Source organism: Barbus barbus (genome assembly GCF_936440315.1).
Source record: "Barbus barbus genome assembly, chromosome: 10".
Lineage (NCBI taxonomy): Eukaryota > Metazoa > Chordata > Actinopteri > Cypriniformes > Cyprinidae > Barbus > Barbus barbus.
The window spans coordinates 407,790-430,000 of NC_136738.1; the positions used below are offsets into that span (position 1 = coordinate 407,790).

The window sequence follows — 22,211 nt, forward strand, 5'->3', positions numbered from 1 at the left end:
GTTTCCTAAACTCCAACAGGTGTTTGTCAGACTGAGCTCAGAACAAACCATGTTTGAGTGAGAATGACCGTAAGCTCAGCTCACAGGAAAATGAGGAAAAGTCTAATTCAGGTGTTTGGATTCTTATTTTCTACTTTTGGCTGGCTGTTTGTGAGCTGCACGCTCGCCATGGACTACTGGAGAGTCTTCTATGTAGGCGGCAAAGGCGGCAACTGGATGATCAAGGCGATGTGGTATTGGTCAAACCTGTGGAAGGACTGTGTGATGGACACCACGTCCGTCACTGACTGCAGAGACTACGATGCACTGTGGGCCGTCACGCGTAAGTGCTCTCGCTTCTCCAGCTTCATCACATTTGGGACACATTGAGGGACAGATTGAGTTATCTGAGCTCTTGTTGCTGTTGAATAGCGTATGTTCAGGGAGTCCGAGGCCTGCTTCTGATCGGCATGACTCTGGGGCTCGTCGCTGCTGTGCTCTGCTTCATCGGCATGGACTGCACCTACATTGGTGGAAGTGAGAAACACAAAGACAGAATATTATTTTCCGGAGCAGCTTTTCATTTTGTTGGTGGTGAGCAAAACTATTTATCCAGTATTTGTACATTTATATAACCACACACATCTGATCTATATATACACACAGGTTGAATACAAGAAAAGTGGGAAAGCTTTAAATTCTTCCAGTATATGGATGAATAAAAATCAGCATTGTTCCTCCTATGCTAGTGTGGAATGACTCTGTACTCATCTGGGTCATATTTTAAACACAAAGCATCAGAAGATTTTACCAGCATTCGTTCTCTCACACATATATTAAATCTTTTGTTTTTTGTCCTCACAGGTGTGTCTGCGCTTGCGGCGTATTGTTTATACATAAACAGGGTGGTCAGCGCTGCCTTGTCACCCACTGTTGACAGAAGTATTATAAGGTACATGCCCATAACATTCACTATCCAAACAGAGAAGGGTTGAATGAACCAGTATAAAAATAAGTGCACTTAATTGCACTGAAAGTGCATTTGATGACCTTCAAATTAATAAAAATATAACATTAAAAGTTTTACTTTAAAGTACAACAAAATATTATTACAAATAATTTTTTAAAAACACACTTATGTTGATATGTTGACTAACATGCTGAAGCACATGTAAAATACTTGATTATTATTCTGACTGTAGTGTGTTATTCAATAATATAAAGTTAATATATTTGAAATGTCATAAACTGCAACTTCATTATTACAAATGTGTAATTACATGACATACAAGTTTTAGTGGAAATTACATTAAAATATATTTTACTTTATCATAAATGCTTGTCAGCATATTCTACAGTACAATAGAAGTAATTATGAAATTACATATAAAGATGTACTTTAAGTCTTAAGTGGGTCTAAAAAGCACTCTAAAGTACAGCTAACTGCATTTAATATAAATTGAAATTATAATTCATTGTCATTTAATTGCAAATAGTGTGCAATTAAGTGTTCAATAAGTGTACATTCAGTTCATATGTAAATATATTCATATGTATGCATATATTCTATTCAGTTCATATGTAAGTATATATCTGTAAAAGTTACTCTTTTTAAAAGTGTACTTTTAAGTTTTGTATTAAGTTTTGTGTCAGCATTAAGCACACCAAGACAGTCTGGAACAGAGTATGTGAGTGCTAACATTATGAAGAAAGTAAAAAAACTTAAGTTTGAAAGTAGAGAGGAGCACTCTTTCATGCTCAAAAGTGCTCTGTAATCATATACTGCAGCTTCACTCCGGGCTTTACATTTTCACATAGTAATCATGGAGCGAGAAAACAGACAATTTGATAAACATGCACATCAACCAGCACAATCCATTTATTATACAATTGATCAAGAACAGGGGCTCATATACAAGTGAAAACTGTAAAACGTTTTCAAATATAAGTGTTTCCAATAAACAAACAAACTAACTAACAAAAAACCTTCAAATAGCAATAATAATAATAAAAAAAAAACCTCTCGCTACAATCAACTCCCTGTAACATTACTGCATCGGTTTACACTTTCAGCTCTGTAAACCAGTCCTTGACATAAACAGTTCAATAAGTCTATGCCATGATAGAGGTGGTATATAGGCGTCTTTGTTGAGGGTTTTCTGATGGCAATGGCAGCAGGTGTATAGGAAGCGTCCATCCTTCTGGATCTTTCTCTCTGTCTGCTTATTTGCTGCCTTGAAGGCTGTGGGTAAACCAGGGAGTGGAATGAGTTTGCAGGCCTTGGAGAAATGGTCCAACACCACCAGGATGCAAGTGGACCCATCTGAAGGAGGGAGGTCTGTGACGATGTGTACTCCCAGGTATGACCATGGTCACTCAGGAATGGGGAGAGGGAGGAGGTTGCCAGCTGGAAGTCGCAAAGGAACTTTGGCAATGGCACACTCAGTGCATCCTTGGACGAAGTGCCAAACATCACATGCCATATGGGACCACCAATAGCAGTTCTGAGTTGGCATGACAGTCTGGGAGATTCCGGGGTGACCAGTCCCGAGAGAAGAGTGAAGGGAGTCCAGAAGTTTGTTAATAACGGAGGACATAAATCTTTTCTAGAGAGCACAGAGGTGGGGTTGTTGAAGATGTTTTCATGATCTGGTCATCCAGGTCCCACTGGATGGTGCTGATGTTCTCTGATGACTCTGGTAAAGTAGCTGTAGTGTCAGGGGAATGCATACGAGACAGAGCATCTGCTTTCGTGTTTTTGGACACTGGACAGTATGTGATAGTGAACTGAAAATGTGTAAAAAAAACAAGGCCCACCAGGTCTGGTAAGGATTCAGTCACTATGATTACTTGGAAGTGGAAAAGTGAACCATCAAGCCAGTGGCACCACTCCTCCTTTGCCAGCTTGGATAACAGCTCCTGGTTACTGACACCATAGTGTACTTCCGCAGGTGTGCAGGCTTTCGGGAGTAGATTGCACACGGGAACAGTCTGCTCCCACTTCTGTGGTAGAGGCATCCATATCCAAAATGAAAGGGCATTGGGGTCAGGATGGTGAAGGTCAGGAGCAGAGATGAAGGCTGTTTTAGAGATTGATGAAAGCCTGGTTGGCAGCCAGAGTCCATGGCAGGGTCTTGGGCTTCCCTCTGAGAATAGAAATGAGAGGAGCAACGATTGAACTGAAACCTTTGATGAAGTGCCTATAAAAGTTGGTAAAGCCAAGGAACCGCTCAGACTGTTTGACCATGGTAGGTTGTGGCCAGATTTGAACAACATGCATCTCGGTGTCCTCCATCTGAAAGCCATTGGCGTTGATGAGGTAGCCCAAGAAATGAATAGACATCTAATGAAAGGAGCACCTCTCTGCTATGAGGTACAGTTGGTGCTGATGAAGCTTAACATGTTGCAGATGTTTTGACATGGAGGATGTGTAGATCAGGATGTGAACTATATAATTGATCACAAAGTGCTGGGAGTAATCATGGAAGACCTCATTCATAAAGCCTTGAAACACAGAAGGTGAGTTGACCAGCCCATGCATCATAACCCTGTATTCATATTGTATTCCAGAGAACTGTGGTGCTGTAATTCTGCCACAGAGATACACTACAAACGGAAAAGAAGACTTGAACTATGCGCATAAACCTTGCGTGTGGTATACAAACGAACATGGAACAATACATTTATTAATCATGTTAATGTTAGTTAATAAAAAGACAATCGTTCAGTGTTTGTTCATGTTTTTGTTGCTGTTACATGATGTAGGGGTATCTGACTAGGGGCGAGACATAGGGTGATGATGTCATCGTTTCAGAAAATATACGGATTGGCTGTACACATGAAAACACAAAGGGTGGCGTTTTCAGATTCATCTGGGACCCGGTTTCAAAAAATAGCAGTTTCATGCTCCCAAAACGCTGGATCCGTCTGGACGAAACGCCTATACGATACAAAATGTATGCGTATACAGCTAAAAGCATCTCCGTGAGCTGAGTGGGTGTACATGATTAAAAGTCTGGGGAGATTGAGCAAGTAGTGGAATGAGGTCTGGGGGCATGACATTGTGCCAATATTTGTGGAGGGAACCATGTATAAATCTAGTACCATATCAATTATAATGCAAAATACAGTATAAGGAAATTATTCAAAATCATTTTCAGTGCTTTTTTATCAGATGCCGGAAATGTAGATAATATGTTTTCTATTTATTTCTATCTATCTATCTATATATTATTATTATTATTATTCATTGGCATTATTATATTTTTGTATTATTTTTCTGTACTACAATTTTGTGCAGGTATGGGTTAGGAACTCCACTATTCTTTGGATTGATTGGAAGTTTCTTTATAATTCTTGGATCTGTTTTATATGCTGTGACAATCATCCCAACCAGGTAAATATTCTTCACTGTTGCAGTAAAACTTACAAAAATGTAGAGCAAAGAGGAAGATAGATTAATCTACAACTATCTTCTTTCTCTTGTAGAAAGTGGAATGCATTTGCAAGAAGCACATACGTCCCTCCATCATACGGCCAGCGGACAGCGAGAAAAGCACTGTACACTTCTGCATACTACGCACCCTCAAGACCATCTGTCCTTCTCAGCCAATCGAGCAGCTCTCGCATCTCCAGGATATCACAGGCCACTGGGGAGAAAATATCTCCCAGAGACACATTTGTGTGAACTTTACAAACTGTAACATTTTGACCATTGAAAACAAAAAGTAAAACAGTCAAATCTGTTCTGCAACATGTCAATTCATTTTTTTTGGTCCCACTTTATATTAGGTGGTCTCAACTACTGTGCACTTACATCTAAATTTGGTACAATGCACTTATTGTGTACAGACATGTTTTTACATTGTACTTATATTTAAAAAAAATACCTGCATGTAAATACATCTGTAACTAATTTCTGTAATTACATTCGGCAACACTTTATTTTGATGGTCCCTTTTGAGCATTCTGTTAACAATAAGTAACTTTGCACATACATGTCAACTTACTCTAACCCTAACCCTACCAGTCTACTAATACTCTATATGTACGTGCAACATTACTTATAGTCAACAGAATGTGTTAAAGGGACCATCAAAATAAAGTACAACCTTACATTTATAATCACAGTTGACCCACCCTTTACACCTAACCCAACTTTTAACCTACCCATACCACCAAACCTGTCCCTAACCGTACCCATATCTCACCTCAATAGCAGCAGGAGTGTTTTGCAATACAATGTGACCACAATAAGTACATTGTACTTTTTTTTTTTTGATGTACAGTAAGTACATAGTAGTTGTCATTGATTCAACTCACCATTTAGTAATTTTCAACTACAGTAAGAAATTACCTCACAATATAGTGCTTCTGCCTGAAATCTAAACTGACCTTTAGCTAAAGCCCTTAATTACGTTTGCTATCAGGCTTTTCACCTGTGACAATGATCATGTTTTCATTAATAAAAAATTCAGATTCTTCTGAATAAAGCTGATTCTGATTCTGATGTTTTCATTAATACTGTAAAATGTAAAAATCACTTTATTGTAAAATCGTTTACTCATTTAGAACAAAACCACCTGATATTTAAATATCTTATTTACTTTGAATGCGTGTGTGTTTAAGACAAGTCAAGTCATCTTTATTTATAAAGCGCTTTTAACAATACAGATTATGTCAAAGCACTTAACAGTATCAGATTGGAGAACAGAGTGTCAGTAATGTATAATAATATTAAACACTCAATTTTCAGTTAAAGGCATTTCATTATTGAATTCAGAGATTCATTGTCTAGATCAGTTTAGTTTAAATAGTATCTGTGAAATCAAATTGATGATATCACTAGAAATTAAGTGTCCCCAACTGAGCAAACCAGAGGCGACCGCGGCAAGGAACCAGAACTCCCTCTGAGACAGAATGGAGAAACAAACCTTGGGAGAAACCAGACTCAGTCGGGGGGCCAGTTCTCCTCTGGCCAGGATATTATCGTTTATTTATTGTTTAATTATTGATTTAATTAAAATTTTAAATGCATAAATGTATTATATTTCTATTTTTATATTGTTGCAATTTCTAACAATAATAGTATTATGTAGTTAGGTATTTTATTATATTTTTAGTTATTTTGTTTTATTTTTGATCGCCGACGATCAGGGAGACATCATCTCCCGGCGCTGATCCACCATCTGATCCGGACACAGACTGAGAAACAGAATAAGAAAGAAACAGACAAATATTAGTGTAGATGCCATTCTTCTTACAATGTAACAAGTATATCGTGTGTTATGAGGAGTGTTCCCGGTTCCGGTTGATCTAATTAATAGAAGTATAGAAGTGTATTAGTGTGTTATGTGTAAGCCAGGTTAAAGAGATGGTCTTTAATCTAGATTTAAACTGACAGAGTGTGTCTGCCTCCTGAACAGTGTTAGGTAGATTGTTCCAGAGTTTGGGAGCTAAATAGGAAAAGGATCTGCCGCCCGCAGTCGATTTTGATATTCTAGGTATTATCAAACGGCCAGAGTTTTGAGAACGCAGCGGACGTGGAGGACTATAATGTGATAAGAGCTCGCTCTAGTACTGAGGAGCTAAACCATTCAGGGCTTTATAAGTAATTAACAAGATTTTAAAATCTATACGATGTTTAATAGGGAGCCAGTGCAGTGTTGACAGAACCGGGCTAATATGGTCATACTTCCTGGTTATGAACTCTAGAACTCTAAGTGCTGCATTTCAGACCAACTGTAGTTTGTTGATCAAGCGTGCAGAACAGCCACCCAGTAAAGCATTACAATAGTCTAACCTTGAGGTCACAAATGCATGAATTAGCATTTCTGCATTTGACGTTGAGAGCATAGGTTGCAATTTAGATATGTTTTTGAGATGGAAAAACGCAGTTTTACAGATGCTAGAAACATGACTTTCCAATTAAAGATTGCTATCAAACAGCACACCTAGGTTCCTAACTGATGAAGAAGAATCGACAGAGCAGCCGTCAAGTGTTAGATAGTGTTCTAGGTTATTACATGTGGGGTTTTTAGGTCTGATAATTAACACCTGTTTTTTCAGAATTTAGCAGTAAGAAGTTACTCGTCATCCAGTTTTTTATATCGACTATGCATTCCATTAGTTTCTCAATTTGGTGTGTTTCACTGGGCCGCGAAGAAATATAGAGCTGAGTATCATCAGCATAACAGTGAAAGCTAACACCATGTCTCCTGATAATATCTCCCAAGGGTAACATGTAAAGCGTGAAAAGTAACGGCCCTAGTACTGAGCCTTGAGGTACTCCATACTGCACTTGTGATCGATATGATACCTCTTCATTCACTGCTACGAACTGATGGTCGGTCAGGTAAGTACGATTTGAACCATGCTAATGCACTTCCACTAATTACAACAAAGTGTTCTAGTCTATTTAAAAGAATGTTGTGGTCGATAGTGTCGAACGCAGCGCTAAGATCCAGTAGCACTAATAAAGAGATACAACCACGGTCAGATGATAGAAGCAGGTCGTTTGTAACTCTAATGAGAGCAGTCTCAGTTCTATGATACGGTCTAAATCCTGACTGGTATTCCTCACAGATACCATTTTTCTCTAAGAAGGAATATAATTGTGAGTATACTACCTTTTCTAGTATATTTGACAGAAAAGGGAGATTTGAGAGCGGTCTGTAATTAACTAGATCTTTGGGGTCAAGTTGTGGTTTTTTAATGAGTGGCTTAATAACAATTTGAAGGTTTTGGGGACATATCCTAATGACAATGATGAATTAATAATAGCCAAAAGAGGGTCTATGACTTCTGGAAGTAGCTCTATTAGTTGTTCAAATGGAATAGGGTCTAACATACATGTTGTTGGTTTAGATGATTTACAACTTTATACAATTCTTCCTCTCCTATAGTAGAGAATGAGTGGAAGTCTGCTATCACTCAATGGCTATTTAAGTCACTGTGGGACTGATGTTTCTTAGACAACAGTCTAAATACAATATAACTAGATCTAAATCTAGAGGAGCACCAAAACTCACGCTTAAAGCATTAAGGCATTATACACATAACAGCGAATCTTCTCTAAAGCAGCTTTGAAACCATGTGTGTTGTGAAAAGCACTGTACAAATAAATAAGACTTTACTTGTCCAGCTCATGAAAAAATATATATATTTTTTTTTTTTTTCTGTTACCAGTTTTGTGTATGAGGTGACATTTGTAAATATAAAACCATGTAATAGGGGTTGTTCTGAGCTTTATGTATATAATAAACACAGTATGTCAGAGTGGCACTGATGACACCACAAACAGCGTCCTCCTCCCAAAGAGTCAGTGAAAGCACTAGATCTGTCCAGCACACCTTGAGGAAGGTTTGTCTGTCCTCTCGCCGAGATCATCTTTAACTGCATCAGGCTCATCCCAGCATGCATTACAGAACGGTCATGATGTACACTGAAATAGGCTGCTTCGTAGCGTGCGTTTGCGGGTGGATCTTGGTTTGTTCAACAATGCCAATAAATTATTGGACTTATTCTGAAGTGGACAGTTTAGTTCTGACATCTGGTCACTATTTCTCCAACCTCTGGAAAGACTGTCTGTCTGACTCCACTGGCGTTTCTGACTGCAAAGAGTTTCCCACCCTGCTGGCTTTACAGAGTGAGTATTACTTTAAAAGTAAAGTAAAAAAGCTCATGCACTTTTAGTTTTGCACTATTAAAGGACATGAAACTAACATTGACATTTTATGAATCACAAGTAATTATGGAACCAAAATATCAAACCATTGTTTTGGTCCTTTTCTATCTATGTAATACATGCATATAACTGTACTGCACATATAAATGGGTAATATTCATTATTACATCCTGGAAGCATAAGAAACCACACTTCCTCTAATACTTTTAGTTCTACTGAGTCCTACACTGTACCTCAGTACAGGACCTAATTGAAAACACACCCGATTGAGATCATCATCTCAGTAGAGAGGTGAGATATTAATAACAAGCAGCGCTGAAGAACAAGGGTTTGCTGTAACGTCTGTCTCCTGTCCAAACTCCCGTCAGATGTTTCACTGCAGAAATTCACTAAACTTTATTACCCTATTTGACATGAATTCTTGAGAACGGCTTGTATTTTCCTTAGAAACTGACCAATGTTTAAATCTCCTCGGTACGTTTGTCTGCTCAGGCGAGGGCATACAGTACAGTTCATATAGAAATAACACCTCGTTCCTGCAGAGAAACACTGGAGTAATTAGTGACGCATTTTATGATCATGTTCACAGAAAAACCAACACCTGCTCAAGTCTCAGACACGTTTATGTGAGATTAGTAATTCATTAGAGTTTCTATAGTTATTTAACAGCTCTTAATGAGACAAAACTCATTCAGTAATTACTGATTAGCTACTATCTCAGTCCTATATTTACTATTATTACTGTATATTAAGTAGCTAAAGTGTTACTGTAGTACTGTAATCATTGGTCCTGCATTACTTCATACTTACCTATAAATGATGGACTATTATTACACCGTATTACCGATAACTGCATGACTTCATGTAAAGTTTTACATTGACACACTATTTTCCTATTTTGATATTGGAAAGTTGCTTTGACACAATCTGTATTGTTAAAAGCACTTTATAAATAAAGGTGACTTGACTTGCTCTGTCCATCATTCACCAGCACACATTCATCTGTGCCGATCTCTCGTCATCATCTCCATAATTCTGGGATTCTTCGGGTCCGTTCTGGCTTTGGTGGGGATGAAATGCACAAAACTCGGCGGGTCTGAGATTGTGAATGCGAGAGTTACCTTTGCTGCAGGGATGAATTACCTTTTATCAGGTAAACACTTGCACTTGTCCGGTATGTTCCAGTACATGCATGTAAGCTTGATTTGTGTCTCTGTTTTAGGCCTCAGCGGTATGTTTGCTTACAGCTGGTACGCCCACAAGGTTATTTCTGAGTTCATGGATCCACATTACAAAGCTAAAAAGTGAGTATCTCGATACCGAAGTGAAATCAGATAAAATACGTTCTTGATATATCTGCTGGAGGGTTGAAATGGGCTCTGTGTTGTGAGCAGGTTTGAGCTGGGATCAGCTCTGTTTGTGGGATGGGGCGGCTCGGCTCTCCTGGTGCTGGGAGGATTCGTGTACAGCGTCACTGCAGGGAAGGAGGGCTGCCGATCCAGGTATCTGTGGAATAAACCACTCACAAATCTCATTTCAACCACAGAATCGTTAGCATTAAAAGATGAGAATTAACAACTAATAACTGCATGCTATGAATCATTAGTAAATAGTCAAATCATTGTTTATAAATCATTGTTAGGCATTAGTAAGCAGTTTATAAATACAGTTATAAATGTTGCTATAACAAGTTGACTTAACTTACAAAAAATTAAGAAACCCATTGCCTTCAAATTATTAAGTAACTAATAATAATAATAAAAAAGTTAAGTTAAAAAGTAAGTCAAGTTCACCTGATTTTTTATTTTTTTAATTATTATTTACTTAATAATTTTAAGGCAACGGGTCTTCTCGGTTTTTTGTAAGTTAAGTCAACTTATCACTTTTTACAGTGAATGTTTAATAATTGTATTTTCATGCTTTATTAACGATCAGTTTATCATTTCTAAATGATTACGTTATTTACAAACCAGTTATTTAGGAGTTGTCAGTGGTTCATAAGATCATTTAGAAAGTGTAAGTAAATGATTAATAAACTATTTATAAATCTTTTTTAGACACATGATATAGTTGTTCAGTGTGTTAATAAATGCATAATTAACACATATTCCTGCTGTAATTCATGATTAAGTCAGGTAGTTATAAAACATGTAGTAGTTGCCAGCATCTGTTTGTGTGAGCGCATCTAAAGTGAGGAATATATTGTAAAGCATTTATAAAGCAGATTTAAAGACTCATTATCTTCCAAAGAGAAAACATAAACAACACTCAACACAGAGAGATACAGAACACAGAAATATTTATTTCAAGATGCAAAAAATGAAACGTGTACACATGATCAATTTACAATAAACCTCTGCAATTTCATAAACTTTTTTATCAATTCAAGTGTACAGTTTTATTTATTTGCATCTTGATATAAATATTTCTGTGTTCTGTATCCCTCTGTGTTGCTTATTTTTTCTCTTTGGAAGATAAGTGTTTAAATCTCCTTTTTAATAGATATGCCTATAAATCAAGAACAAGGCATTTATTGCTGTATTTATAAACTGCTTAATAATGACTTAATGTTGGGACAATGCTTTATAAAGGATGAACTATTACTAATGCTTGCTTAATGATTCATAGAGTGCAGTTATTATAAAGTGTTACCAACTATTTTACAACCATGCTCCTTGAGATTCACCCTGTTGACAGAGGCGTTGCATTCATGCGAAGGATGCCCAACTGGTTTGCAATCAAAAAAGTGTGCTTAATCGGATCAAACTTGGCATTTTGTGTTCCACTGGGAATGCTTGTTATAGAATGAATGTGTTGTGCAAAGGCAGATTGAGCACAAATGCACATTTTCACACTGAATTCAGGAACAGGAATTGTTGGCTTTCTGCTTACCCTTGTGTTGGTGAATGTAATCATGATTAGATGTTTCTGATTTCAGCTCCAAGACCCAAGAGGTGTCCTATCATACTCCTTCCTCCAATCTCTCTGAAGCCAACCAGAAGACATACAGTCCTCCGCTGTCGCCCATCCCTGACAGAGCAAACCAGAAGTCCAGCAAACCTCCCAAAGGATCTCACGCCGTGGACGCTTACGTCTGATGGGTTCCCAAATATAATCTGAGTGTTTCACAACTTACAGAAAATGTCCTTAGAGGTAGTTTGAGGCAAGTCTTTTGTAACGCCATGACCATATAGTGACCGACAGACTTCAAAACTCCATACTTTTCCAGACTCATATTTTCAGACTTCTCTGTGTATTTTTCAGACCATATATGTGTCCCTGCAGCACAAAAGCAGTCATCAGTCGCTGGGGTATATTTGTAGCAATAGCCAACAATACATTGTATGGGTCAAAATTATACATTTTACCAAAAATCATTAGGATATTAAGTAAAGATCATATTCCACGAAGATATTTAGTAAATTTCCTACCGTAAATATATCAAAACTTCACTTTTTAGTAATATGCATTGCTAAGAAGAACTTCATTTGAACAACTTTAAAGGAGATTTTCTCAATATTTAGATTTTTTTGCATCCTCAGATTCCAGATTTTCCTAACAAACCATACATCAATGGAAAGATTATTTATTCAGCTTTCAGATGATGTATACATCTCAATTTCCAAAAAATGACCCTTAAGACTGGTTTTGTGCTCCAGGGTCACATATCATAGTAAAAAATAAATGATTTAGTGTGTAGCTAACAATTACTTGTTCACATTTACTATATTGAATTCATCATTTGATACTCACAATACCACACATAGTGTTGTCACAGTACCAAAATGTAAGTAGTCTACCAATACCAGTCAAATTTCATGGTTCTCTGTACCATAGTAAAAATTATTTGTACTATTTACGGAGGAGAATCCATAAAACACATTAAACGATTTTTATAATTTCATAATTAAGCAGAATTGTGAATTCACAAACGCTATGATTTAATTAAATAATTATATGCGATGCAGTTTAATTATTTGCATGCGTGTAGTTAAGCTCGTGCGTCTCACAGCGGCTCCACAGAAACTGTGATTATTTACACGAGGAGCGTCTCAAACTCATCTCTGCATGCTGTTCTGAGTTTGGCTTTATTATAACCTTCATCTGGGAACACAACGCGCAGCATTTGATCAGATTTGTGAGGTAAATCATTTATAAATCTACTCAAACACAGGAGAATACATCGAGATTTCAAAATAAAAGCTCAACCCCTCACTCAGAGTTACTCGGTTTGTTCTCCACATATTCATATAATTACAGCAGCTGTAGCATTTCTGCCCTAAAGAGATGGACAAATATGAAAGATTAAGTGTATGTTTGAATTAAATGGTGGTCAATATTAAACAGTAATGTGGTCGTCTTTGTTGTGATGCGTAATCTACATTAACTCTATTATTTAGAATACATTATGTATTTTAACAGCTTTGTTCAATAAAACCATATGATTTCTTGCTTTTGATAATTTATTTGAACTAATTATTATTGCATCATTGCTATTATATATGTACTTTAAGCCATTTCAAAAGCTATTGTGCACTTCTATTTTTATAACCAAAAAAAAAATATATATATATTGTAATTATTGGGCCCTATGAAATCTGTTTTATTTCCAAATTAATTTTTTTCCATTTTTCATTTGACTATACTCTGTTTTAATGGTTAAATTAAATTGTATTAATCAAGAAGCCTGTCTAATTAATTGAGTTTTACAGCTTTATCTTTACCAAATTCTGTTTTCCATTATTTTCTGGATTCCATTTTAATTGTTCCATTAAATTTTAATAATAAAAAGCATCTCCAATTAATTGATTTTATATATTTTAAGTTTTTTTTTTTAACTGCACATTTACATTTTTCACCTAAACAAATTCTGGTAAATAATATTTCTGGTAAACTCCTTTTAAACCGTGTTTTTTGATGATAATGTTATTATTGGACTAGAACACACGGATATGATGTCATTCTCACAGTATAACACTGAACTGATTTGGACTGAGATGTTGCACTTCACTTTTGCTTTAAAAAAAGATTTTAAGTAAAATTGTAGATTTTTTTTGTGGGAAATTAATCGTTTAGATTAATCGATTAATCAATAAATTAGTCGATAGATTAATCAAAATAAAAAGTCGTTAGTGGCAGCCCCACTCTGCACAATGACTCTTATTTACTCGTGTTGTCAGTTTGTTGGTGATAATGATAGGATTCACAACTATACTTAACTCTAAACGCTGAATAAAAACAGGCCAATAGCAGCAAAAGAGTGGCAATTCAACATGAACACAATAGGTACATTATACCTAACGATTAATTATTATTGATTCATTAACAAGCACAGGATTATAAATAGATTTCTGTTCCGCTGAAAATATAGGATTGTGTTTGATATGCTTTCACACTTTGCATATATGATCAATTTTATTTTTTAAATTCTCCATTTTATATTTTAGAAAACTTGGCCATATTCTGGATACACACAATTATTATACAATTTCCATATTCTTCCAGACCTGGAAAATACTAGAATCAAATGCCATACTGCGCAGGAACCCTGGATGCTCTTCAATCATTTTTGCAACTACTTTTACAATAAAATAAATACAATAAAGGATTTACTGCAAGCAGAGGCATTCCTCCGGATTGAAGGTTTGCTTTTTAACACACCACACCAACTCCAAATCCATGTATTTCTTTGTTTAATGATTCTTTTCTTTTAATAAAAAACAAATCAGTCTTTTTCTGCTTGTATTTCGGGATCAAACCTCCACTAATAGTGATTCAGAATGAGAGGAAAGCATGAGCTTCATCCATTAAGAAGAAATCAGTCTGTGAGGAGCAGCAGCTGGCTGGGTTTGGGAAGTGATGGATGATAATTAACCTTGATTGATTGATTGATTGGAGTTACACAGACACAACATTACACTCTTCCAGAACACAACAGTCACAGAACGCTTCTCTTAATCAAATCATTGGTTTCTTAGTAATCAAAGCACGGTGGCTCTTCTCTTCCTGAGATTGACGGTCCGTGATGATGACCGCAGAGCTGGACAGGTGATGCAGGTGTTCAGGTGGACCACCTGACGTGGACGGGCTGGAAGGCCCAGCGGTCCGGATGACCCATGTGCAGGAGAGAGCTGTAGGGCGAGCTGCTCCACTGGAACACGGGCACCTGATCCCAGGTGGGGCCGCTGACCGCCACGAGCTCCAGCCGGCTGAACATGCCAGCGCTGGTCACCTGCAGGACACCAGGAGCGTCAGAAACACACCTGAGCTCAGAGAGCAGCTGCACATTAAGGGCTTTTCACACAGAACGTGCAAATTTGAAAACAATAGATCCCTATGGAGCCATTCACACCAGGAGCGAAAAAGCGAAGCTTCCCGTCACTCCGTGAAGAAACAGGCCAACCAATAAATAAAAATCCACATTCGAATGTGTGTCAGGCAGCCTTATATGTGGCACACAAGATGCGATGACGATGTGGGTGTCGTCGCATTTTAATGTTTTATTAGTCTATAGTTGAATCCACCGGATGCGGCGCTGCTCATTCAAAATATGGCAGAAAGAGAACATCAATGCAGAGATGATGTTAATCAAGCCGTTCACACAGAAGACATATTTATCACATTTTCTAGAGGGACATCGATCACCGCTGTGTCTCGCACCAGAGAGCCGCATGTTTAGAAAGCCATGGCAAATTAATTTAAGTTCAACTTTTAAAAACATGTTTCGAGAATTTATGGCGGTTTTTCTGCATCTCATGTTTTTAAAAGCAGCAAGTAGGCCAATCTATAAACTATAAATAATTACATGATGCTTGTTTCTAATTGTTTAAGCAACGTAATTAATTATATATGGTTTATAAACATTTTAAACATTATGCACTTTTCCAAAGATAGTCGTGTTATTTTATTGCTTTGAAGAAACGTGCATTAGTAATATTTTGCTCAACTATAGATCACAATCAGAAGTTATTACACTCGATGGTGGTTTAAAGTGGGCTTTAAGCAAAAACATGAATAATTAACATTTTCAAATGTGTCTTGATGCTACTTCTGTATTTTAAGATGTTTTCTTGTAAGCATTATAGATAGTTTGTGTTTCAGGTGTAGAAAAACTCTTAATTTAATGTTGTATATTGAGCAGTGGATGATGTTAAATCCATATACGAGACACATATCTGAGGAAAAATGCATTGTTGGTCGGCGCCACCTAGTGTGCAGGTGTGAATTAGCAGAAGGCGATCAATCACAGCCTTTACACCGCTGCCCACCTTCATGTCCGTGCCGCCGTGTGGCCGCTGTCTCAGAGCCCCGAACGGATACGAGCCGTTTGCAGGGTTCAGGTCCGAGCGGGCCGAGATGGAGTTCTCCCCGTTCTGAGCGGGGTCACAGCCGTCACAGCGCGACAGAGGGTCCTCCTCGTAGTTATTATACCTGCAGAGAACACACAGATGAACAAGACCAGCAGAAAACAAAACTTCAGCAAAGTGAGATGCTCTCTTCACATGAACTAAGAGCACAGACGGGATCATGGGTAATACCTCATCAGACGCACCATGGACTCTATGTCAGTAACAAGAGTCTGGTTTCTGCGGAAAATCTGCGCTCTCGGATTATCGCTGAAGGAGAACCAGGATCCGTATTTCTGAACCAGCTCCTGCCCTCCGCTCGCATTGAACACCTCCTGGAAGTACCTACACCAGCAGAACACACACAATCCACTGATCGCCTGCAGTCAGGGCTCCGTACACTGCAGAAAATGCTTTTCTTACTTAGTTTTGCACTACTTCAGTTACATAGCCTATATATGTGTTCATTTAATAAAAAGCAGTAAATGATCACTTGGTCTAGATTTGTTTTAACTGCTTAAATTTGCACTAAACATTTTGTATTTACTTTGTAACAATAGCTGTTCTAAATAGTTTTAGTTTTTCTATTTTTTTTAATGGGGGCAAAAGAAAATCATGTTTTTTTTTATTAATTGCAAACATATCAAGATATATATCAAATATCGTAAAAATTGACAAATATATATATATATATATCTCGCCCAGCCCTAGTTCCTTGGTATGCTTTAATTCTACAAAAACAAAAGGGCAGCTGCTTGCATTTGATCAATCTTGTATTTTATGAATCACCAGGGACTTCTTTACTGTTCTACTGAAGAAAAACTGTCTGTATGAGGCCTGAGGATGAGAATATTAACAGAATATTTTCATTTTTGGGTGAATTCATTTTTTTCAGCCCAATTTTGTCATTGCTAAATTGTCTGAAATGAATTCTAAAAGAATTGTACTTGCATAAGAAACTCTTATTAAAGTCCTGCTCGTCAGTGGTTTAAGCCGTCTGGATGACAGATGTGTGGTGACTGCATCATTACAGCTTAAGCATTAAATCTCAATGTACACATGACTTTATTACACATGCTATATAACTAGATCATATTTAGCATCATACACTATATTACTGCCACCATGTAAATAAATCCTTTGATCAAATCTGTCCACCTATCGCACATCCAGCGACGTGATGCTAGACTACAGCAGCAAACACTCATGGGTCAGATGGTCTGGACTCACGGGATGTTGTAGCTGGCCCAGTAGCCGGTCTGAAACAGCTCCTCAGTTTTGTCTGCTGTTACGATCATTCCACTGCAGGACAAACACATATTCTCACTTTCACTGATGCACAAGTTGTTTTGCAGTGTAATATAGCACAGACGAATCAATAAACCGTCTTCACTGTAAAACAATATTTTCCTAGTAATTCTGTCTTGTTTTCTAGAACAAATATCTAAACATTCTTGAATCAAGATACTTTTTACTTAAGAAAATTACTTATGATATTAAGACTTGTTTTGAAAAAAAGTAGTCATTTTGTTAGTTTTTGCTTTAAAAAAAAAAAAATCTGCCAATCTTCTTTCAGAGGGAAAACAACATGTTTTTTGTCATTAAAAAAAAAAAAAAAAAACGTTTTTTCAGAAAGCAAGACTTAATATCTGCTGTCATTTTGCTTCACTTTGATAACAGTAAGTAACTTTGTAACTACATGTCAATTAGCAGTCATTAGAGTATTAGTAGACTGATTAAGATCTTCTAACACTTTATTCTGATGTTCACAACACACAACATACTGAGTATTAGAAACTTTGCAAGTATATGTCAACGTATTCTACTAACCCTAAACCTACCCTACTGAGAGTTAGTAGACACGTAGTTACAAAGTTAGTAGAATGTCTAAAGTGGATTACTTAAAGTGTAACCTGAGTTTCTCCTAAGTGGTACTGATCATTTCTGAAAGCCTGGCATTGTGTCAAGCATCTTGAGATGTTCTATCTTAATTATATCATGGATAAAAAAAGTCAGTTTGACTCATTCTGCTTTAACAAGACTAAATCAAAGCACACTTACGGTATTTGCTCCAAAACGGTGAAAAGCCCTTGTTTTGTGTATCCCTGGCCCGGGACAAAGAGCTTGTAGTCGATCACCATCCACTGATTGTTGTACCTAGCCAAGCAAGCGATCGAAACCATCTGCGTTTATCACAATGCTTGTGTTTAATATGTTTCGCTAGACTAGAAGTCATTTACGTTCCGCTGTTGAACTTCCTGAAGATGTCAGTCCATGCTTGACCGCTTTGAGCGAGTCGATTGGCCACGATGTTCCTCAGCCACTCCATGACAGCACCCTGGGGCTGGACGAATCTCCACAGCTCTGCATTACTGTTGCCTATCGTGGTCTCCAACGTTACCTGAAAATACATCCATGAAAACATAAGAGTTAGTTTTCAATCCACCCAACAACATAACAGAGAATATCCTGATTAAATGGGTTGTAACCACAGGAAGAGTCTTACCAGACCACTGCTGAGCAAATAAAAGTCATCTCCTGAGAAAATACTGCCAGGATAGGAGGAAAACACCTGGATTCTGCCAGGAATAATCTCCTTATCTGCAGGAACAGTGATTACATGTTATACAGCACAATCTAGCGAAGACTCATGCAAGTCATCTAGAGTACATCTATGACCGTACCGTTCTTAAGCATCTTAAAATGCATATGTGGTTGCTGTTTGAAATGGATTTATCTCTCTGTATCTTATCCATCTACTCATAGCTCAGTGTTTCTCCTGCAATTATATTAGAGACAAACGCACAAACGCAGACGGAATAGCGGGATCCTGTCATAAAAACTGAATTTACTGTATAACACAGAACGTAACAAAATTTGTCAAACTTTAAACGAAAAGTAGGCGATTACACTTGAATATGGAGTAGTGTCTTTAAATATCAAGCCACAAAAAGACTATTTAATTATAAATCATGTATGTTCTGCGTGTGTGTGTGAATGAATGGAGCAGACGCATGGTTTTGTTTGAAGTGTGTGACGCTCAGTGTTTTCAGCGTCTGTCGTCTCTCAAAATGAGGAGATAAACACATGAACAACATCTCCAGAACTGCTCTGAGAGTCACTTCGAGCATTTGACCCTTTGTCCCTTTCATACCATTTGGAAAACTAGCATAAATGTAAAGGTATTCACGGCAACCCGTCAAATTAAAAGTTCGGTTTAACTTGAAGACTCTGTGCCAGAGATATTGTTCAGTAGAATGTACATAACACTACTAATACTATTAAAACTTTCATTTTTAAGGACTTAATCACACATTTCTTCCATGTTTTATTGTTAATAGTAAATCCCCTGGGTTTGCCAAATGTAAGAAATGAGAATTCTGAGAAAAATTTAAATACACAGCATTTCTGAGCAAAAAAAAAAAAGGCTATATTAAGAATCAATTTGAATAAATCAAGCTGTCTTTATGCATTCAAATGATTAGACATGCTAAAACAGAAAATTTGGTAACAAAACATAAGAAAAAAAACATTTCATAGGGCCCTAAGCATGTAGTTAAAAAAAAAAACTTTTAATAAATTGAAGTGAAATTGTATAAGTTTCATGATTTTAATAAATTAGACATGCTTTTTGATTAATACAATTTTATTCACCTAAAACCTTAATGTAATTAAAAAGGAGTCCAGGAAAAAATCAAAACAGGAAAAGGCAGAATCCGGAAAATTTAAATGAGGAAATCCATAAAACATGTCAGAAATCGGTTTTGCAATAACCAGATTCTAATGTGTATATCTGAAGAGAAGAGAGCACGCTTTTAATCTCATGCAGACGCAGTGCGGCGGAGGTATTCTGTGAGATCTATACCTGTGGGAGACGTGCGGTAAGTAAAGCTGTATCTCTTCAGTATCCTCAGCATTGACTGGTAGTTGTTCCAGGTGTCATGTGACACCAGCAGATCCTTGCGGCCCGGGAGGAACTTGATCAGAGCCGAGCAGGAGCCGGAGCCTACGGCACGAGACCAGCTGGATTTGTTCAGCGCCTCCTCCAGGTCCTCCAGGTCTCCACCCATCTGGAAAAGGCTGAGCAGGGAGGAAGAATGCGCATGCAATAATAATACCACACATGGAATAAGACAAAAACAAAACATGTCTATACTCACAGGAAGCCAAAGGGGTTGATAGAAAGGCTTCCAGATGGAAACTTAACCTGTCCATTGTAGCCGTCCTCCAGACCTTTCAGCTGCAGCAAAGACAAGCGCACCTGCAGAGAACACCACACAGAGCTGTGAGAACATGATGATGTCATGCACCCTCGATTTTCTGGTTTTATTTTGTAGAAAACATGGAAACCCCAAAGACACTTTAATAAGTTATGCATTTTATTAGACAGGTTATGAACGCACATTATTACAGAACTTTCAAATGTGTCTAGTATGATAGAACCGTGCTGCTTTACCCCGCATACGCACGACTGGAAGAAGCGGACGCGCTCGACCGTGGCATAATAAAAGCTCCACTGCTTTCGAGCCGTGTATCGCGCTCGTCCTTCATTAGCAATCGCTCCAGCATCCTCGTTTCACTTCCACGACTTTCAGCCCTGCTTCATACTACACTGACCTTAATAAGTCTTTAAAACATTAGCTCAACCATGGACATGATTGCATCGGCTGTGAGGATGAAGACAACTCCCATGATTCAATATTGTGCCTTTAATAAAATGCTGCATTAAGATGTGCTCACATAATAAAACTGCAGCGAAATGTCATAATTAAAAACAGCCGTAACGTAGAGATGCACAAAGCGCCGCTCATACAGAAGTCACTTTCAGAACCAAGCAGCTTTCTGTTGGTCAACGCGGTGAATTCATGTGACCAACTTAAAAATGAGCAAAACTCTGGTGGGGAAGTGTTTCAGCCTCACAAGAAACTCCCAGAGAGAACCTGTTGGAGGATCTTCTAGTAATAAAGCTTGTGTCATCCTGCAGTGACCTATTCTACAGCAGATATAAACAAGCTGCTGCCATGACAGAAATGTATTTTTCCAACATTGGGGCTAATTTGCACATAAATGCAAGGAGGAAGACTAATCAGTGTGCACGTTAAAGTGCCCCTATTATGGGTAATGAAAGGTTCATATTTTGGATTTAGGAGTCCTCAACAACAGGTTAACATGCATGCAAGGTCAAAAACACCTTTCATTTTCTTATAATATGCATTAATTTTACCTTATTTGTTCAGCGACTCCCAAACGATTCACTCAATGATTCAGTTTTCCAAGCCCCTCCTTTGCGTGACGCTAATCTGCGGTGATTGGTCGATTTCATTTCAGTGCTGCTTTGTGTACAGCGTTACTGGCGAAACAGCTATTTTTTAACGCCCCAAAAGCGGCACCTAGTGGCAACAAGTGGGTGGGCAATATGCTAATGTTCATGTTTCAATGATTCAGAGTCGACTATTTATTTTGAGAGACAATAACTTTATACACAGTGCACGGTCAGATTTAAAACTATGCGGATGTTTTCATTCACTTAGAGCCGAGTTACACACTGCATGAAAGATCATTTTGAAAAATCCATAATAGGGGCACTTTAAGATGATGGCATTGCTGTCACTAGAGGAACAAGGTCGACAGACTTCATAAAGTGTGCATTGTTTACACAGATATACACACATAAAGGTCAAAACTCCCGAGAAACAATGATAGACAACAGCCTGTATATGCAGTGGCTGAGTCTGAATGAATCTGATGAGGATGGGCGCTCCTGTACCTGATGCCAGTAAGGGGCGTCTGCGTGTGCGTCCATCTGCTGCGTGAGCCACTGCAGGTTGCTGGTGATGTAGACTTTGAGCCGCTGGCAGTAGCTCACATCGGTAGAGAACGGGCCGCAGTAACCAATCAGTGTGTTCATCCAGTGCTTGTAGATCAGCTGTGGTTCAAAGAGCACCACGTTACATTACATACACGCAGCTGCCAGTCCAGATCACATAAAGACACAGTCACAGAGCTTGTACGATATAGCCATATTTTTTTATAAGCAATACGGTATGAAGCAATACCGTTAATATCGATATAGCCTACAGTAGTTTGATATGAGCGCATCTGAAAAAATATCTAGGGAGGACACAGACCAAACTGCTGCGGAGAAAGTGCATAATACAATTTGCTGTAAACAAGTGACAAGCTTTATATGAAGGGCTTAA

General features: G+C 37.8%; 3 protein-coding genes across 3 annotated transcripts in view; 2 read left to right on the forward strand and 1 right to left on the reverse strand.

Annotated features, from left to right (window-relative positions):
- The first annotated feature begins 28 nt into the window (after positions 1–28).
- LOC306876240 (claudin-10-like) lies at positions 29–5,475 on the forward strand. Its single transcript, XM_079427249.1, has 5 exons — positions 29–322; positions 412–573; positions 844–931; positions 4,280–4,375; positions 4,468–5,475. The coding sequence occupies exons 1-5, from the start codon at positions 64–66 to the stop codon at positions 4,664–4,666; spliced, it is 804 nt and encodes a 267-aa protein (XP_079283375.1). The 5' UTR covers positions 29–63; the 3' UTR covers positions 4,667–5,475.
- A 2,778-nt stretch (positions 5,476–8,253) lies between these two features.
- Positions 8,254–13,218, forward strand: LOC306875885 (claudin-10-like). Its single transcript, XM_079426658.1, has 5 exons — positions 8,254–8,626; positions 9,657–9,818; positions 9,888–9,969; positions 10,060–10,167; positions 11,604–13,218. Exons 1-5 carry the CDS (start codon positions 8,395–8,397, stop codon positions 11,761–11,763), a joined length of 744 nt encoding a protein of 247 aa, XP_079282784.1. The 5' UTR covers positions 8,254–8,394; the 3' UTR covers positions 11,764–13,218.
- A 735-nt stretch (positions 13,219–13,953) lies between these two features.
- Positions 13,954–22,211, reverse strand: part of plbd2 (phospholipase B domain containing 2) — a 12,338-nt gene continuing 4,080 nt past the window's right edge. The window contains exons 3-12 of the mRNA XM_079427495.1: positions 21,779–21,937; positions 20,172–20,272; positions 19,877–20,091; positions 18,518–18,612; positions 18,252–18,412; positions 18,073–18,168; positions 17,242–17,313; positions 16,204–16,356; positions 15,934–16,096; positions 13,954–14,897 (exon numbers count right to left, since the gene is read on the reverse strand). Of these exons, the coding sequence (XP_079283621.1) occupies positions 14,727–14,897; positions 15,934–16,096; positions 16,204–16,356; positions 17,242–17,313; positions 18,073–18,168; positions 18,252–18,412; positions 18,518–18,612; positions 19,877–20,091; positions 20,172–20,272; positions 21,779–21,937 (1,386 nt within the window). The 3' untranslated portion in view covers positions 13,954–14,726. The remainder of the gene's footprint in view (positions 14,898–15,933; positions 16,097–16,203; positions 16,357–17,241; positions 17,314–18,072; positions 18,169–18,251; positions 18,413–18,517; positions 18,613–19,876; positions 20,092–20,171; positions 20,273–21,778; positions 21,938–22,211) is intronic.

Excerpts from the sequence above, each read along its gene's own strand:
- LOC306876240 (XM_079427249.1), top strand. The coding sequence starts at position 64 with ATGACCGTAAGCTCAGCTCACAGGAAAATGAGGAAAAGTCTAATTCAG. Across the intron at positions 323-411 it reads TGCACTGTGGGCCGTCACGC|CGTATGTTCAGGGAGTCCGA; the intron begins GTAAGTGCTCTC and ends GCTGTTGAATAG. Across the intron at positions 574-843 it reads AGCTTTTCATTTTGTTGGTG|GTGTGTCTGCGCTTGCGGCG; the intron begins GTGAGCAAAACT and ends TTGTCCTCACAG.
- LOC306875885 (XM_079426658.1), top strand. The coding sequence starts at position 8,395 with ATGCATTACAGAACGGTCATGATGTACACTGAAATAGGCTGCTTCGTA. Across the intron at positions 9,819-9,887 it reads GATGAATTACCTTTTATCAG|GCCTCAGCGGTATGTTTGCT; the intron begins GTAAACACTTGC and ends TCTCTGTTTTAG. Across the intron at positions 9,970-10,059 it reads CCACATTACAAAGCTAAAAA|GTTTGAGCTGGGATCAGCTC; the intron begins GTGAGTATCTCG and ends TGTTGTGAGCAG.